Source organism: Vitis riparia, chromosome 14 (assembly GCF_004353265.1).
Source record: "Vitis riparia cultivar Riparia Gloire de Montpellier isolate 1030 chromosome 14, EGFV_Vit.rip_1.0, whole genome shotgun sequence".
Taxonomy (NCBI): Eukaryota; Viridiplantae; Streptophyta; class Magnoliopsida; order Vitales; family Vitaceae; genus Vitis; species Vitis riparia.
The window spans coordinates 1200694-1218072 of NC_048444.1; the positions used below are offsets into that span (position 1 = coordinate 1200694).

The 17379-nt window shown below is 41.9% G+C and overlaps 3 protein-coding genes and 1 pseudogene across 5 annotated transcripts; 2 read left to right on the forward strand and 2 right to left on the reverse strand.

The window, feature by feature from the left end:
* Positions 1 to 3219: 3219 nt before the first annotated feature.
* On the forward strand, positions 3220 to 5419 carry LOC117929953. Its single transcript, XM_034850400.1, has 4 exons — positions 3220 to 3575; positions 3664 to 4071; positions 4222 to 4871; positions 4964 to 5419. Exons 1-4 carry the CDS (start codon positions 3302 to 3304, stop codon positions 5417 to 5419), a joined length of 1788 nt encoding a protein of 595 aa, XP_034706291.1. The 5' UTR covers positions 3220 to 3301.
* A 264-nt stretch (positions 5420 to 5683) lies between these two features.
* LOC117931330 lies at positions 5684 to 8805 on the reverse strand (annotated as a pseudogene).
* A 372-nt stretch (positions 8806 to 9177) lies between these two features.
* On the reverse strand, positions 9178 to 9867 carry LOC117929954. The gene has a single exon (XM_034850401.1). The coding sequence runs from the start codon at positions 9865 to 9867 to the stop codon at positions 9178 to 9180; it is 690 nt and encodes a 229-aa protein (XP_034706292.1).
* A 2678-nt stretch (positions 9868 to 12545) lies between these two features.
* LOC117929922 (MDIS1-interacting receptor like kinase 2-like) lies at positions 12546 to 15780 on the forward strand. Of its 3 annotated transcripts, XM_034850368.1 has the most exons (4): positions 12546 to 13312; positions 13367 to 14422; positions 15272 to 15641; positions 15692 to 15780. In XM_034850368.1, exons 1-3 carry the CDS (start codon positions 12547 to 12549, stop codon positions 15628 to 15630), a joined length of 2181 nt encoding a protein of 726 aa, XP_034706259.1. In that variant the 5' UTR covers position 12546; the 3' UTR covers positions 15631 to 15641; positions 15692 to 15780. The 3 variants fall into 3 exon arrangements, with proteins under 3 accessions (XP_034706259.1, XP_034706257.1, XP_034706258.1); XM_034850366.1 differs by having other exon boundaries at positions 12546 to 14422; XM_034850367.1 differs by having other exon boundaries at positions 12546 to 14422; positions 15272 to 15771.
* The last annotated feature ends 1599 nt before the right edge of the window (positions 15781 to 17379 follow it).

The following is a 17379-nucleotide window of genomic DNA, read 5'->3' on the forward strand; positions in this document are numbered from 1 at the left end:
TAGAAATTAAATTTGAAGTCATAATTATAATTTTTGAAAGGACAATATTAGTATAATAAAAGTTTTATTAAAAAAAAAACTTTTATATAAACCAAAATAAAGCTTTTACAAAAAAACAATATATGTTTTGGTTGCTTTTATACAATTTTTTTATTTTTATTTAATGATAAACCCTTTAAACAAAATTAGTGAGAGCTTAAAAGTGAGTTTCAACTTCTTAAAAGTTGATCCAAATAGACTTAAATCTCTAATTTAATATCTGAAAATTTGAGCTAAATGAACAAATTTTAAAACCAATTGAAATCCCAATAATGGTTGTGTAAACAAAAAATATGGCTTTTATCCTAATTATATATCCACATGATTTTTAACTTATCATTGATAAACATAATCATTTACCACTTCATCAATTCATATTTTTTATTTTTTTCAAGTGAATGTTAATAACTAATTTCTTTTTGGATATAAAATTATATATTAGAATGAAAATGATGTTAGCCGTGGTTGAAAAGTTAAGATACATGTGGAAATTTTAGTGATATCCAATAGTCTTACATTATTGAGAGTGCATAACACGTTGTTTGGAATCTTGAAAAGTCTAACAGACAAATGTTGACCTACAATTTTTCTAGGTCGGTCACATAGTTTAGAAAAATGCATATATTAAAAATAATAGGTCCTTTGTAATTTATTTAATCTACCAAGCTTTCTACTTATTTGTTTGAATAGTACATTGATATTACTAAGGAAAAATAACAATAGCATTTTTTTTCTCATAACCTTGCTAATATGTCAAATTACAAGATTTTTCTTGAAAAATGAAGTAACAACAAAGAAGCCAACATACTATTCCAAAAAAATTATTAAAGTCATCAAGTACTTTATTCATGGAATACTAATTATTTGTTATAATATACGGGTTAAATCAATTTTTTTGAGTGCTTTTGACATCAAATCAAAGGAAATATTGTTGCATTAATCTTTATTAGTCTGATAATTATTTTACTTCAATACTTTAATGTTATATTTGATTCTTGAAAAATACTAAAGAAAAAAAATTATTAAGAAAAATGATTTTTTTATTAGATTTTATTATAGAAGATATGAAAGAAAATAAAATAGAATTAGAAATAGTAAATATATATATATATATATATATATATATATATATATATATATATATATATATATATATATATATATATTTTTTTTTTTTTAAATTATTTAATCTTTATGTAAAAAATTTAAATAAATAAAATGAGTTTGAAATAGGATATAAAAATAGTTTATTAAATTTAAACTTATTTTTAGTTTCTTCATTGTCAATAATATTTCTCAAATTACTCAAGTATAGGTGCTCAAACTTCTGTTGGTAGCAAGGATGAAATTTGAGGCTATTTTCCCCCATATATATCTATTCGTTTTGTCCTGCCGTGTTTACAAATTATGTGTCATTGAGTGTAAGTGACAGGTAAATTTTCTACACGTGCCATATGGTGTAGAAAATTGGATATATGGATGTCATTTATAATTTATTTCGCCTACCTAACAATCTTCTTCCTTGTCTGACTCCTCGTTGCCTTAATTTGGCCTACCAAACCAACCCCTATCTGTTGAGGCCTCGTATTCTCAGCGATCCATGTAACTGCTCAATGGATGGATATACGATCTCAACGAATACGAATTCCTGATTCAGCTGTCCCTGCAAAAGGTGTCCGGACAGGGGGTCCGGACACACCCTCCGATGGTTTTGTCAGCCATGGAAAGAGAGATAAAAGCAGATGGCACAGTTGGCCTTTTACTAGGTATTGAGAAGCTTACCTTTTTCTTTGTGCGAAGGTTCATATATATACCATTTAGAAACTCTCTCTCCTCCATAAATGATGGAAGGCTTTCTGGTTTACCATGATTGCCACTAGGTGGTGGCAGGGACATCCTCATCCTACGAACGGCTGTCAGAGGTCGTGGGAAGTGACTAGCTGTCACTTCTGTCTTTTCGCTCTGCAGGTATCGGAATATGATTTGTGACAGGATGTCAGAATGACGTAGTGAGGCACGCTTAGTTTGACCAGTGATCCGGATGATCATATCCGGGTGGAATATGAAAGGCCGCCGGATGAGTGATGGCGGTGGTCCGGGATGAACATATCCGGGTGGGATATGAAAGGTCGCCGGATGAGTGATGGAGGTGGTCCGGATAGGAAAGCGCGCCACGTGTACTCTTGGGGAAATCCGGATGTGGATATTCCGGGTAGGAACACGTGCCACGTGTCGTCAGGGGACGTGTGCCACGTGTCAACAGGGATGGGTCCCTACAATGCCCCCCTTTTAACTTATCGATTTTGCCCTAGCAAAATGGGCGGGTTAAAAAAGAATGATTGACTTTTGAAACCGGAGTTTGCTTTTTGTTCTTACTGGGCCACGTGGCGAGCGGGGGCGAAGAGACAGGAGAGCATTTATGGCAAGCCGCCGTCTCTGGGTATTCCCTAGGCAATGTGTCGGTTCAATGATAGCGTTTTGCTGAACGCTTGGAATACCGAGGGGCTGTCTCTTATAAATATCAGCCTGTGGACTCCCGTTGTTTTTTCTTACTGCATCTTCTTTGTTATCGCTTCATTTGTCTGCTGTTTGTCTTTGCTTGTAAGTGTATCGGCAGCATTCAGGTGGTGACGGTGACTGCATTTGCGACTTTCGACCCTGTTTTCGAGTTTACACTTGGTACGCAACTCTATTCTGATTTCTTTCTTTCTCATATGCTCTTTTCTTGGTTTGCCTTTGATTTGCTTGGGGAAGCTTTTTTTTTTTTTTTTTTTTTTTTTTTTGGGCGAGTGACTGTTTGATGCTAGCTTTTCCTGTGTTTTGGGGTTTCTGCTGCCCCCCCTGTGCTTTTTGCTTTTTGGTGGGGTATTGAATCTCCTGCGGGGTAGGGCTTGAGGTTTGGTGGGGTCGATTTCGCTTGTTTGACTTGCTGGGTTTCTTTCATGCAGATTGTGCTTCATCTTTGTACTGGAAAATGTCTGCTACCAAGGAAGTTACTTCAGCTCGCCCGTCTGGTGACGCTCGTGCTGAAAAGTCTGTAGAAAAGTTGGATGTGAAAGAATTTCGCGATCGGTTTTGCGTTCCTAATGGCGTGTCTGTGGAACTGTTTGATGGAGAGGGCGTGTTGCCTAAGAAGCCGGAAAATAACGCGATACTCTTTACCAAGGAGCGGTTTAATGCTGGGCTTCGATTCCCTGTCCCGTCTCTGCTCAAGGAATTTCTGCACTTCACCCAGATTCCTCCAGTGTACGTACATCCCAACATGATCCGGGTGCTGATGGGGTGCAGCATCCTGAGCATGTTGTTTAATTTGGACCTCTCATTACTGGAGGTTCTTTTCGTTTACTCGATCAAGAAGGTGAAGAGTAACATCTTCAGCTTCGTCGCCAGCCTTCCATCCCTGCAACTGGTGACAAACCTACCGGATTCGAATAAAAAGGCCGCCAAGGGGCAGGTGCTGGTCAAGGGCGTATGGGCAGGTTTGTCTGAGCATCCGGATAGGCCCTTTGTTCCCAATCAGTCACTGGAGATTCCAGGTATAGCTAAGCTACTTTATGTCTTTGCACAGTTTGTAAGTCAGCATTGTTTTTAGGCGGCTGACATATTTTGCTTGCTTGGGTGCAGACCAGGATAAGAGGGGAAAACTGGTGGAGTGGGTGGAGAAGGCTTCGTTCGACCGTTTGAACAAGCTCTTCGAGATAACTTCGGCCGAGCGGAGATGCGAACTGCTTCTTTCTGCGCAGAACCTCCGCTTGGTCGTCCAGCAGCCTCAGGCATACGTGCTGAACATACTTCCCAGGCGGCTGCCTGAAGAAGTGGTAGTCGGGGAGCACTTTATTCTTGAAGACCTTCCTTTCTATGAGGGGGTGCGGAAGGCAGATGCCCGGACACGCAAGGCCCTTCTCAACAATCGGGAGAAGAAAAGACAAGAAGGGCTTCTGCGGAAGGCTCCGGGTGGGAAACGGACTGCGTCCTCTCCACCTGCTGGTGCTCCAGCAAAAAAGAAGAAGAAGCTGAGTAAGAAAAGTAAGGGTAAGGCAATAAAAATCCCAACTCCTCCAAAAGAGTTTGTACCCCCTCCCATTGGCTATGAAAAAGAATGTAATATTGAAGAGCCGGAAAATCCTCTCCCGGCCTCTGTCTCAACCACTTTCGAATTTATTAGGGGCCTTAATCTTTCAGGGCCCTCGGTGGCACCAGACGTTCGGATGGCTCTTCTGGCCGAGGAAGCAGCTTCAATAAATCAACCCGGCTCAGCTCACCCGGATGAGGTTGCCGACTTGCCTCCTGTTACACCCCCAACAGGAGAGATGGGGGCAGATAGCCAGGAGTTGCCTGTACATGAGCCAAGCCCTCGTCCTCTTGTGCCTGTGAAGGGGCCAACTAGAAGAAGGTTGCGTCTGGTACGCGACTTGAAGTCTGGCCTCGCTGGGCGGCTTCAGGGCCGGTTCACAGAAGGCATCGAAGTCAGCTGTTCATCCGTCCCGGAGGGTCATCCGGAAGGCGATGCAGTGGAGATGACGGAAGAGAGCCCGGCCGTCCCAGCGCTGGTGCCGGCTGAGGTTCCAATTCTGGCTCCGGCTGAGGTTCCAATGCTGGCGTCGGCTGAGGTTCCACCCAGAGAGGCTCAGCCGGTTGAGAATGTTGAAGGTGTGGTTCCGGAGGGGGAATCACTCTCCAATGCCTCTTTGGGAGAGGGTCCTTTTGATGATGCCACTTTCATCCCTGCTAGCCCTTTTAGTTATGCGGAGATGGAAGAGAAGCTAAAACAGATTCCCTCTGTTGCAGACGCTGGGATACCTTCAGCCCTGATGTTCGAGACAGTAGAGACGGTATAATTTACTTTTTAATTCCTTCGTCATGCTGATGCGCTTGTCATATGATTTGTAACTTGGTTTTTCTTTGTTTGAGTATTTTCCTGCAGCTGGTGAGTGGCCTTCGCGGTATGGCTCTTCAACGCAATCTTCTTTCTGACCTGCTGGAGACTGCTGAGTATACAAAATCTTTTGTGTCTCAGCGAAAAAATGATGAAGAGAAGTTGCGCTTGAGAGTGGAGCAGGCTGAAGCCAGTTCATCTACTGCTCGAGAGGAGAACAAGGTTCTTCGAGAGGAGAACGAAGTTCTTCGAGAGGAGAACAAGGTTCTTCGAGAGGAGGTTGCTGAGGCAAAGAGCCGGGAGGATTCTATGGAAGTTCGCCTGCTTGAGGCGGAGGATGAGATGGCTCTTTTGAGGAGGGAGGTGAGGCACCTCCGGACAGAGGTGTCTATTGAGAGACGGCAGAGAGAAGAGTTGCAGTTGCGTTTGTCAACGCAAAAGGAAGAGCTGGAGGGTGAGTTTGCTGCGGAGAGGGGGGAACTTGAAGCGGAGTACCAGAAGTAAGTTGATGAAATGTACTTGTTCGGCTACCGCTGCTGTATGAAGAAACATGGCATCAAACGGGACGTTCCTTCAATTCCTCCGGGTGAATTGGAGAAGCTGCACAGCAAACCTGCTCAATGACAGCTTTTTCCTTTTGTAAAAGAAAATCTGCTATCTTCTTTCTATACCTTTGTAGTCCGGAGGTCTTTTTGTATATGATTTATTCCACAAATATCAATAAAAATACATTTGTTCATTTTGTATTCCTATCTTTTGCCTCATCTTTCACTGGTAATACTGCTTTAAATTAGATACATTCCATGGTCGCTGCAATGGGGTTCCATCCAACTTCTGTAGATGATAGGCTCCACTTTCACTTGTTTTAGATACTATGTAGGGGCCTTCCCAATTGGCTTGGAACTTTCCTGCCCCTATGTCAGCAGTATTTTCAAAAACTTTTCTAAAGACTAGCGTACCATTTTTGAAGCTTCTGGGCTTTACTTTGCGATTGTAGTGAGCTGATGCCCTTTGCTGATAGTCTGCCATCCAGATGGCTGCAGTTTCTCTTATTTCGTCCGCCCAGTCCAAATTTCTTCTTAATTCTACATTTGCATCATCCTGCCTTCCTATTTCGGTTCGGATAGTGGGTAGGCCAATTTCGGTGGGAATGATTGCGTCCATTCCGTATGCGAGGGCGAAGGGAGTATTTCCTGTTGGACGTCCGGGTGTGGTTCGATAAGCCCATAGGACGCCGGGTAGCTCCTCCACCCATTTCCCTTTGGCTTGCTCGAGTATTTTCTTCAAGGCAGTGACTAGAGTCTTGTTTGTGGCCTCCGCTTGCCCATTACTTTGAGGATAGCGTGGTGTAGAATATGAGTTCCGAATATTGAGTTCTGAACAGAACTTTCGGAAAATCTTGCTATCAAACTGTGGACCGTTGTCTGCTATGATTGTTTGGGGAATTCCGAAGCGACAAATGATGTTCTTCCATACGAATTTGGTGACATCTTTGTCTTTGATGCTAGCATATGCTTCGGCTTCTACCCACTTACTGAAGTAGTCTGTGGCGACAAGCAGGAATTTCTTCTGGGCAGGTGCGGCTGGTAGAGGTCCTACTATGTCCATGCCCCACTGTGCAAAGGGCCATGGGCCTGAGATCGTTTTCAACTCTCCCGATGGCATGTGTAGTATGGGGGCGTGCCTTTGACATTTGTCGCATTTTTTGACGTATGCTGCCGCGTCTTTTTTCATCGTAGGCCAGTAATAACCTTGCGAATGGGCTCTATGTGCCAGCGATCGCCCTCCAGCATGATTTCCACATACTCCCTCGTGCAACTCAGCTAATACATAAAGTACTTCTGAATGTTTCAGACATCTGAGGTAGGGGCCTGTAAAGGATCGCTTGTACAGGTGCCCTTCAACCAGGGTGAAGCGGGCGGCTTGCACCCGGATCTTGTGTGCTTGCTTAGATTCTTCAGGCAGGGTGCCTGTCTGGAGGTATTCAATGATATCTTTCATCCACCCTTTGTCATCTGTTTCGCCTGCCTTAATGGTGTTGCAAGTGGAGGTTTCCGTGATGGAAGGTTTGGATTGTAGATATATAGGCAGTAGTATTGCTTCTTTGGTGGGAAGGGAGGCAGCTATACCTGCCAGGGCGTCGGCGCGCGCATTTTCGTTCCGCCTGATTTTTTCAATTGTCCACTCGGTGAACCGTTGCAAAGTATCTTTTACTTTGTTTAAGTATTGTGCCATGCGCTCATCTTTGGCTTCGTATTCGTTTTGAACGTGTCTTACCACGAGTTGGGAATCGCTATAGACTCGAAGCCTGGAGACGGATAAAGCCAGGGCGAGATCCAATCCGGATAGGATGGCCTCATACTCCGCTTCATTGTTAGAGGCTTGGAACCCCAGCCGGATGGCTTGCTCCAGCTGTTCTCCGGTTGGGGATTGTAGGAGGAGCCCTACTCCGGAGCCGGATGATCGTGAGGCTCCATCAACCCGCAATGTCCACCATTGTTTTTCACTCGATTCGTCATGTTGGATGGGCCTTCGAGAGTATTCCAACACGAAGTCAGCCATTACTTGGCCTTTTATGGACAATCTGGGTTGGAACTCTATTCCAAATTCACTCAACTCTATGGCCCATTGAAGCATTCTCCCAGTTAGGTCCGGCTTGTGTAAGATATTGCGAAGGGGTTGGTCAGTTAATACGACCACTGGGTGCGCTTGAAAATAAGGGCGGAGTTTCTGGGCGGCACTTCGAAGAGCTAAGGCCGTTAATTCTATCTTTGAATATCTGGTTTCAACATCTGCCAACGCTCTGCTGATGTAGTAGATGGGTTTCTGCTCCTTGGGCGATGGGCAGCGGAATAAGACAGCGCTAACTGCCCACTCTGAGACAGCCAGGTACATATACAGTTTTTCTCTGGGGATGGGGCTGCTTAGGATGGGTGGTTGCATGAGGCGTTGCTTGATTTTTTCAAAAGCGTTTTGACAGCTGTCTGTCCATCCGCTGGGTCCTGCTTTACGGATTGCCAGGAAGAAGGGCTGTAGCTCATCGGTGAAACGGGCTATAAAACGCCCTAGAGCGACAAGCTTGCCTGTGAGGCGTTGTAATTCCTTTTTGTTCCTGGGGGGTGACGTTTCTACGACTGCCTTGACTTGTTCTGGGCACACCTCTATTCCCCTTTGACTGACCATAAAGCCTAGGAATTTCCCAGCACTCACGCCAAAGGCGCATTTGGAAGGATTCAACTTCATGTCGAACTTCCTTAAGAGGTGGAAAACTTCTTGTAAGTGGAGAACATGCTCTTCACGAGTTTTGCTTTTGACCACGACGTCATCAATATACACTTCCACTGTGCGGCCAATTAGAGGTTTGAATATCTTTGTCATCAGTCTTTGATAAGTGGCGCCAGCGTTTTTGAGACCAAATGGCATGACTTTGTAACAGTAAAGTCCGTGTGGCGTTATGAAGGTTGTTTTTTCTTGATCATCTGGGGCCATGGGGATTTGGTGATATCCGGAGAAAGCGTCCAGAAAGGAGAGCATCCCTTGCCCGGCGGTAGAATCCACAATCTGATCTATTCGTGGCAAAGGGAAACTGTCTTTTGGGCATGCTTTATTGAGGTTGGTATAGTCGACGCAGACCCGTCATTTGCCCTCTTTCTTGGGTACGACTACTACATTTGCCAACCAGTCTGGATATTCCACTTCTTTGATGAATCCGGCCTCCAGTAGTTTGTCAATCTCCATCCGGATGACTTTTTGCCTATCCGGGTGAAAACGTCTAACCTTTTGCCGGATGGGTTTTGCCATTGGTAAAATGTTAAGCTTATGCGAGACTATCGAGGGGTGAATTCCCTTCATATCAGAGTGTGTCCATGCGAAAACGTCATGGTTTTGTCGGAGGATGTCTTGGATGTTCTGGGTTTCTTCGGGCGTTAAAAGGGAACTTATATGAGTAAGATGAGAATCTTCTTCTGAAATTTGGATTGTTTGTAAGGGATCTGCTACCGGGGGATCTCTGTCCGTCGGATACAGTGACTGCTATTGGTCGAGCGCATGGGTGGATTCGGGGAGGGGTTCATTCTCCCGACTGGTCCCTGCTTCTCTTGCTATCTGGTAGCATTGGCGAGCGGCTAGTTGGCTGCCGTATAGGTTGGTTTGCCCATCTTCAGTGAGAAAGCTTACCATCTGATGATATGTGGAGGGGATGGCCTTCATACAGTGTAGCCATGTGCGTCCCAAGATAACATTGAAGGGTGATAGATCTTGTACTACCGGAAATTGAACGTTGAGAGTGACTGGGCCAGCTTGGACTGGTAGCACAATGTCTCCCAATGAGATAGTTGATGCCCCGTTGAATCCGGACAAATCCTTCCAGGGTTTTCGAGACCGACTAAGTTGTGTCCCATGTGGCTTATGACTGATGCTTGCACCAGATCAGCTGAGCTACCTGGGTCAATTAAGATGCGTCTTACGTCAAATTTGTCTATCCCCAAGGATAGAATGAGGGCATCACGGTGCGGACGTAATATCCGCGTGGGGTCTACTGGAGGAAAAATGATTGTCCCGTCTATGGGGTGCGGGCCTCCTTCGGTTATCCCAGGTCGGATGGAATTGATACGCTCACGCACCATCGCTTCCCGCAACAACCTCTGCCTTTTTCGCTTGGAATTGAGCTCTTCATCCGACGGGCCTCCATTAATGTAATTTATGACGGCTTTGGGGGCGGCCGGAGCCATGGGGGCCCCAGAGTCGCGGCCCCGGGAGGCATCTCCATCTCCAGCATCTGAACGGAGGTATTGCCTTAAATGACCCGCCTTTATAAGCCTTTCCACCAAATATTGGAGGCTTCTGCACGTCTCCGTTGTATGGCCGTGCTCCTTATGGTAAGCGCATTTTTTGCTATGGTCTCTCCTGGATGGATCCGATCCGAGGGGTCTGGGCCACCTGAAATCGGACATGCTCTAGATCATAGGGAGAAGCTTCTCATAAGTTATAGAGAGTGGTGTGAGAGGTGGCATTTCCGGGCGGCTTGGCCCTTCTTGCCTTCGATCGGATGGTCTTGGCCTGTCCGGAGGTTTAGTGCTTCCCTCTGTAGTACCCTTGGATGCCTGTCCGGCAACCAATACTTGCTGGGTGGCTGCCCGTACGTCATCTTCAAGCATTGAGTATTTGTTTGCACGTCGAAACAAGTCGTCCATTGTCATAGGAGGCTTTTTTGCTAGTGACTCAAAAAAGGGAGTGCCTGGGCAAATGCATCGTTTGAAAATCTGTAGGACAGCGTCCATGCTGCAAGCTTCCACTTGTAGGACAGCCTGGCCAAATCGTTTCACGAACTCCCTCAAGGATTCATTATCCTTCATTTTTATATTTTGCAAGGTGCTGATGTTTTGCTTATGTCGGGCGGAGCATAGGTATTGTCCCACGAAAGCTTCTGAAAGGTCTCTGAAATTATCCACCGAATTAGGAGGTAGGCGATGGAACCATGAAAGAGCCTGTCCTTGCAGACTGGCAGGGAATACTTTGCACAGCAGCGGGTCGTTGCCTATGTCGAGGGTCATGAGCTGTCGATAGTGCATGATATGGTCGAAGGGGTCACTGCACCCATCGTATGTGGAGAACTTTGGTACGAGAAACCCCCTTGGGGGTTCGTAATGAATGATATGAGAGCAGAAAGGCGTGGAGAGCATGTCATCCAACCTTTTGCTAATGGATCCCATGGGTGGCTCGCTCAGGAGATTTTTCCCAATGGTTCGTACCGCTTGGTGCGGTGGAACGTTCTGCATCATGGGGGTGACCAAGGGGTCACGGTGCGAGAGAACGTTCTGTGGTATGGGGGTGACCGTAGGGTCATGGTGCACTCCCCTTGTGGTGGTCATCGGTGGCTTGGGCCTGCCAGTTTGCTGGGGGCCCAGTCTCGCGCGCATGGCGCCCGACAATTGGGATCTTCTGTCACGTCGTCTTTTTGACGAGAAGTGGGTGGAATCTGAGCTCTCTTCACGGGGAGCTCGAGGCATAGGCGTGTGTGGCTCATGCGGCCTAGCGCTGCGTGTTTCAGGGATTGCTCCCGCTGTTCCAGGGTAAATCGACTCCTGGTGAGCCCTTGAGTTGGCCACCTGGCCCCGGGAGTGCTGACGACGGGGAACTCCTGTCGACGATGCCTGGATACGTAGTATTGCATTTTCTTCTCTTAACCTCGTCGTCTCCTGGAGGAGAGTTTGTAGTTGTCGCTCGCTCGTTAACTGCCTTCTTTCGATGGCTTGGCGCCATTCAGAATTATCTTCCTCTCTTCTACCAGATGAATGGCTTTGGGAAGGCGTAGCCATTTCTACTATTTACTGAATCAGCGAAAAACGTTCCCACAGACGGCGCCAATGTTGAGGCCTCGTATTCTCAGCGATCCATGTAACTGCTCAATGGATGGATATACGATCTCAACGAATACGAATTCCTGATTCAGCTGTCCCTGCAAAAGGTGTCCGGACAGGGGGTCCGGACACACCCTCCGATGGTTTTGTCAGCCATGGAAAGAGAGATAAAAGCAGATGGCACAGTTGACCTTTTACTAGGTATTGAGAAGCTTACATTTTTCTTTGTGCGAAGGTTCATATATATACCATTTAGAAACTCTCTCTCCTCCATAAATGATGGAAGGCTTTCTGGTTTACCATGATTGCCACTAGGTGGTGGCAGGGACATCCTCATCCTACGAACGGCTGTCAGAGGTCGTGGGAAGTGACTAGCTGTCACTTCTGTCTTTTCGCTCTGCAGGTATCGGAATATGATTTGTGACAGGATGTCAGAATGACGTAGTGAGGCACGCTTAGTTTGACCAGTGATCCGGATGATCATATCCGGGTGGAATATGAAAGGTCGCCGGATGAGTGATGGCGGTGGTCCGGGATGAACATATTCGGGTGGGATATGAAAGGTCGCCGGATGAGTGATGGAGGTGGTCCGGATAGGAAAGCGCGCCACGTGTACTCTTAGGGAAATCCGGATGTGGATATTCCGGGTAGGAACACGTGCCACGTGTCGTCAGGGGACGTGTGCCACGTGTCAACAGGGATGAGTCCCTACACTATCCACTCTTTACTGTATTCCATGGAATCCAAATATTCACCCCCATCTTCTGTGGAGAGGCAAATAATGGAAATCGTTATAGGAAATGCTTTCTCTGCTCCCCTTCCCTTACTTTTTCCTGGACTTCTCTCAAATGAACCTTCATTTTTTCAAAACTAATTCTTATTAGATATGCCTATCTGGGTACCTCAAACTTGGAAATTATTAGAAATGTTAATCATAAATAGCATTTTAAATTGCGGCAAAAGTAGTACTGTACAAGAGGTGAATATCAAGAATTTAGATGAAAATATGCTGAATGGATTTAATACCTAAAGGATTCACAGTTACAAATATGCTACATGATTTTAGAAAAGCAAGTTTCTTGTTTGTTTTTATTTTGCGTGATTTTTTATTTTTTATTATTTATTATTATTATTATTATTTTTGAAAAGAATACCAAAGAAGACTTGGTTGACTTGCTATGCTTCCGGGAAGAGTTGGCATAGACACCAATGTCACAGTATAAAGCGGGGGTGGTGGGATGTATGGAGTGAGACAAATATCAAATGGGAAAAATGGAGTGTGTGGTATCTAGTGCTGTGGCGGTGCTGCTGCTGCTGGTGGTACACACGGTATCAATGACTCATGCTGCTTCAACTCATTCATCTACTGATCACTCACAGGTTGTGGCTGAGGCTGACGCTCTGCGCAACTCCGGTTGGTGGATATGGAGCGACCCAGCTACCTCGAACCATTGCAGTTGGTTGGGCATAACTTGTAATGAGGCCAAACAAATCACTGGGATAAGATTACGAAATTATCAAGTACCCATAGGTGAGGTTAGTGAATTAAATCTTTCTTCACTTCCCAGCCTCAATTTTCTCATCCTTTCTAGAATGGGACTCAATGGTAGCATATCCGACCAAATAGGTAGTCTTACTAAACTAACCGTTCTTGATCTTTCTCATAATCAATTGACTGGCCCCATCCCACACCAAATAGGTAGTCTTACTAAACTCACCCATCTTGATCTTTTTGATAATAAACTGACTGGTCCCATCCCACACCAAATAGGTAGTCTTACTAAACTCATCCATCTTGATCTTTCTGGTAATCAACTGACTGGCCCCCTCCCACACCAAATAGGTACTCTAACAGGACTCACCTACCTTCACGTCTCTTCGAATGAACTCACTGGTGTCATCCCTTCATCTTTAGGCCGTCTTACTAAACTCACCCATCTTGATCTTTCTAATAATCAACTCAATGGTAGCATCCCACACCAAATAGGTACTCTCATAGAACTCACCTACCTTGACCTCTCTTGGGGTGAACTCACTGGTGCCATGCCTTCATCTTTAGGCTGTCTCACTAAGTTGACTTCTTTGGACCTTGGTATGAATCAAATCAATGGATCCATCCCCCCAGAAATTGGAAATATTAAGGATCTAGTCACTTTAGACCTTTCTAATAATTTAATCAGTGGAGAGATACCTTCCAACCTGGAAAATTTGAAGAGATTATGGCTCTTGGATCTCTCGTATAATAGATTGTCAGGCAAAGTCCCGTCCTTTATCACCAACAATTGCAAGCAAACAACATTTGATTTATCCCAAAATGATCATTTGGAGGGTTACTCCATTTGCACTGGAGGACACGCAACCTCACTCACCCTTATCATCTCTTTGCCCCTCACCTTGTTTTTTGTAACCTTGATACTGGGGATTGCTTTTGGCCTTTGGTGGAAGAAAAGACAACTTCAACCAGAGTCAGTGCCAGTAAAAAAAAGAAGAGGAGATTTTGGCCTTTGGTGGAAGAAAAGAAAAGTTCAACCAGATTCAATGTCAACCAAAAAAAATGGAGATTTGTTTTCCATATGGGACTATGATGGAAGAATTGCTTTTGAAGACATCATCTTGGCAACAGAGGATTTCGATATCAGATATTGCATAGGTGTTGGAGGCTATGGCAGTGTTTATAGAGCACAACTGCCCAGTGGAAAAGTGGTTGCTGTGAAGAAACTTCATCGATCAGAAATAGACGAGCCGGCATACTTGAGAAGTTTTAAGAATGAGGTACAGATGTTAAAAGAAATACGGCATCGGAACATTGTGAAACTGCATGGTTATTGTCTACATAATAGATGCATGTTTCTCATTTATATGTACATGGAAAGGGGAAGTTTGTATTGTATGCTGAGCAATGAGGTTGAGGCTGTTGAATTGGATTGGGTTAAAAGGGTGAATATTGTTAAAAATATGGCCCATGCTTTATCCTACATGCATCATGATCGTACCCCACCAATCATTCATCGGGACGTATCAAGCAATAATATTCTTTTAGATTCAAAACTTGAGGGTTTTGTATCAGATTTTGGTACAGCGAGATTATTAGACCCCGATTCGTCCAATCAAACCCTTGTTGTTGGCACCTATGGCTACATTGCACCGGGTAAGCATATTCATACCTTATTATATTTTCTACTTTAATTTGCATACATACCTTATTAGTATTTCATCTATTTTTTCCTTTCTTTTCTTTTTTTGAGAAGTGATGAATAAGAGAAAATTGAAGATTTCTCAAGAAACTTAGAAAAATCATAATAGAAGTTCAAAAATAACTTATAGTAGTCATATTATAGAAACTCTTAGGAAATATTTTTATCATATATAATAGAAAGAAAAGGGTTGAGAATATTAGAGTTAGAGATGTTTGTAAAGAATATATTTCTCACAAATTTCTTTAATATTTTCATGGTTCTTTAGATGTTTTAAGAAATACATAGAAATTTTTTTTCCCATGTATAGTAAAAAGAAAAGACTTTTAGAACAATAGACTAAGAGATATCAATAAATAACATATTTCCCACCATTTTTTTTTATAAACAAATTCATAGTTTTTTAAATGTTTTAAAAAATTGGTTAGATTGTTTCCACAAATTTTCTATTAACTTGACGAAATAGATTTAATTCATTTGTAAAATCAAGTTCCCTAATTATTGTATTTGATAGTGAAATGAAACTTTGTTTCATATAGTAATTGATAATTTTGTATAATAATATTTTACAATTAAATTTATTTTGAAATTGCCTCAATTATTGTCTATTATTTGATTAACTTATCCTTTAATTAGGGAGGATGAAGAGTCAACATTTTGGTAATTTCTTATGGGAGGATGAATTAGAATGACAACACTTTTATTAAGAATACATGCCATTAAGTTAAATCTTGATCATAGTTGCTAATTAAATTTTGTTTTCTCATGAGTACAATATTTATTTCTTATTTGGTATATAACAGAGCTTGCCTACACAATGGTTGTGACCGAAAAATGTGATGTATATAGCTTTGGGGTGGTGGCACTAGAGACAATGATAGGGAAGCATCCTGGAGAACTTATCACCTCATTATCATCATCGTTATGTCAGGATATAATGTTGAGGGATGTATTAGATTCACGTCTACCACTTCCTGAAGATCTTCAAGTTGCTAAAGATGTAGTTTTTGTGATACTTTTGGCTCTCAAATGCATCCATTCAAATCCGCAATCTCGTCCAACAATGCAACAAGTATCCTACAAACTTCTTAGTAACATACCATTTCCTAAGTCACCCTTTTATGCAATTTCCCTCCATGAATTGAAGAATCAAGAAATGTAATTTAACAACTTGTATATATATTATATAAAATTAGTTTTTCTTGTTTTCATGTTTCCAACATGTGCTTGTTATTTTTTTGTTTCTTCATTGTGTTTGGAGGCTATAATAAAGATGGAGATGTCATAAAGAACATATTCTTTTCATCATGTGTGGTAATTATCAATAATCCATGTCTTTATGTTTTTCTTTAGAAAGTTATAATGATATAGGGATAACAAGAATATAGCACCTTAATTTTTCCTAGAAAATTAATTAAGGATATAATTGTTGATGCTAATTTGGATTGTTGTGAATTCTTAAGCTATGATATTGCTAAAAAATGCTTCAAAATCCTTAAATTATATATTAATAGCCATTAAGGTTGATATATGAAAGGTTGCTTTTGTGTATTTCCTTTTGCTTTAAATTAAGGAATAATGTTTCCTTATACCATCCATGGAATGAGTCGTCAAAATCACTTATGGATTGGATTTGAATTTGATTAACGTATGTCAAAAAATTATTATTCCCACTAACTCAAATTATTACATATAATTGGGAGCTTAGTTGCAGGTTATGAATATGAAAATGCAAAATCTAAAACCAAATTTAAAAGAAGAAAAAGGAACAATTTGGACTTTTTTTTTTTAATCTTCTTTGTTTTCATGGATTTGCCTATTTACCTTATATTTAGAGGTTGGAGTGCAAGAGAAAACAAAAAACAAAAGCAGAAAAAATGACCATTTCCAATTGTCATCAAGGAATCACTACAGAATTGTTTTATTATTTGTATTCTTTCTCAAATTAAGAAACCTTCAGAGGGTCATTCAAAGAGAGATATTTCCTTTTGACTCCTTGGCTTGCTTTTGGGTGCTTAATATTCCCTTTTTTTTTTTAGTGGGAATCATACTTCGTTTTCATGATGTATATTATTTAAGCAATTCAATTCCAATGTCACATGCATCTATTTGATAAATAAATACCCAAACTAGCTTTGAATCCTATCATATATATATGGTCTTATATTTGACTATATGCTCTTTGAAAAATGCATTATTCGGAGCAAAGGATACAAGATTTAAATGGACGGTACACCCCATTTCCTAGTAATTAAACTCACGGCCAACTTCCATGAAATTTCTAAGTCTTGCTTAAGTACTTGCCAAAATTTTCCCATGTGAACACATTGAATGGACTTTGGAAAATATAGGCATGTCTTTATCCAATGAAGTCCATGTCTTTGATTTTTGGTGCCCATAGAGTCATCTGTTGATGATGAGCTTGTCCTTACCTGCAAAATGTTCTACAAGCCAATTATATTTATGTTTGCCTTTTTTTTTTTTCACTTTAGCAATTGTGATGATTATAATTTCTTTATAACACAACAGAAGAATGATATTTTCAAGGAAGGTTTAGAGGCTCTTTTGTGGCTTATAATCCTTTATTATATTACTTGAAAATAAATTTATTCTTTTAATTTATGTTATCCTGCTATTTTATGGTACCCTTTTGAACATTGAAAAAAAAGGATAATTAGTGTCCATATATTTTGACCAATTAGTTTTCATTTGAAATAATTTCTCATTTTTGGTTTTAATTAGAAATTGAAGTTGGAGTCAAAATTACAATTTTTGAAAGAATATATAATATTAGTACAATAAATTTTTTATTAAAAATAAAAGAACTTTTATATAAACCAAAATAAAGCTATTAAAAAAAAAAATATTTTGTTACTTCTATACTATTTTTGTTTTTTTAAAGTGATAAATC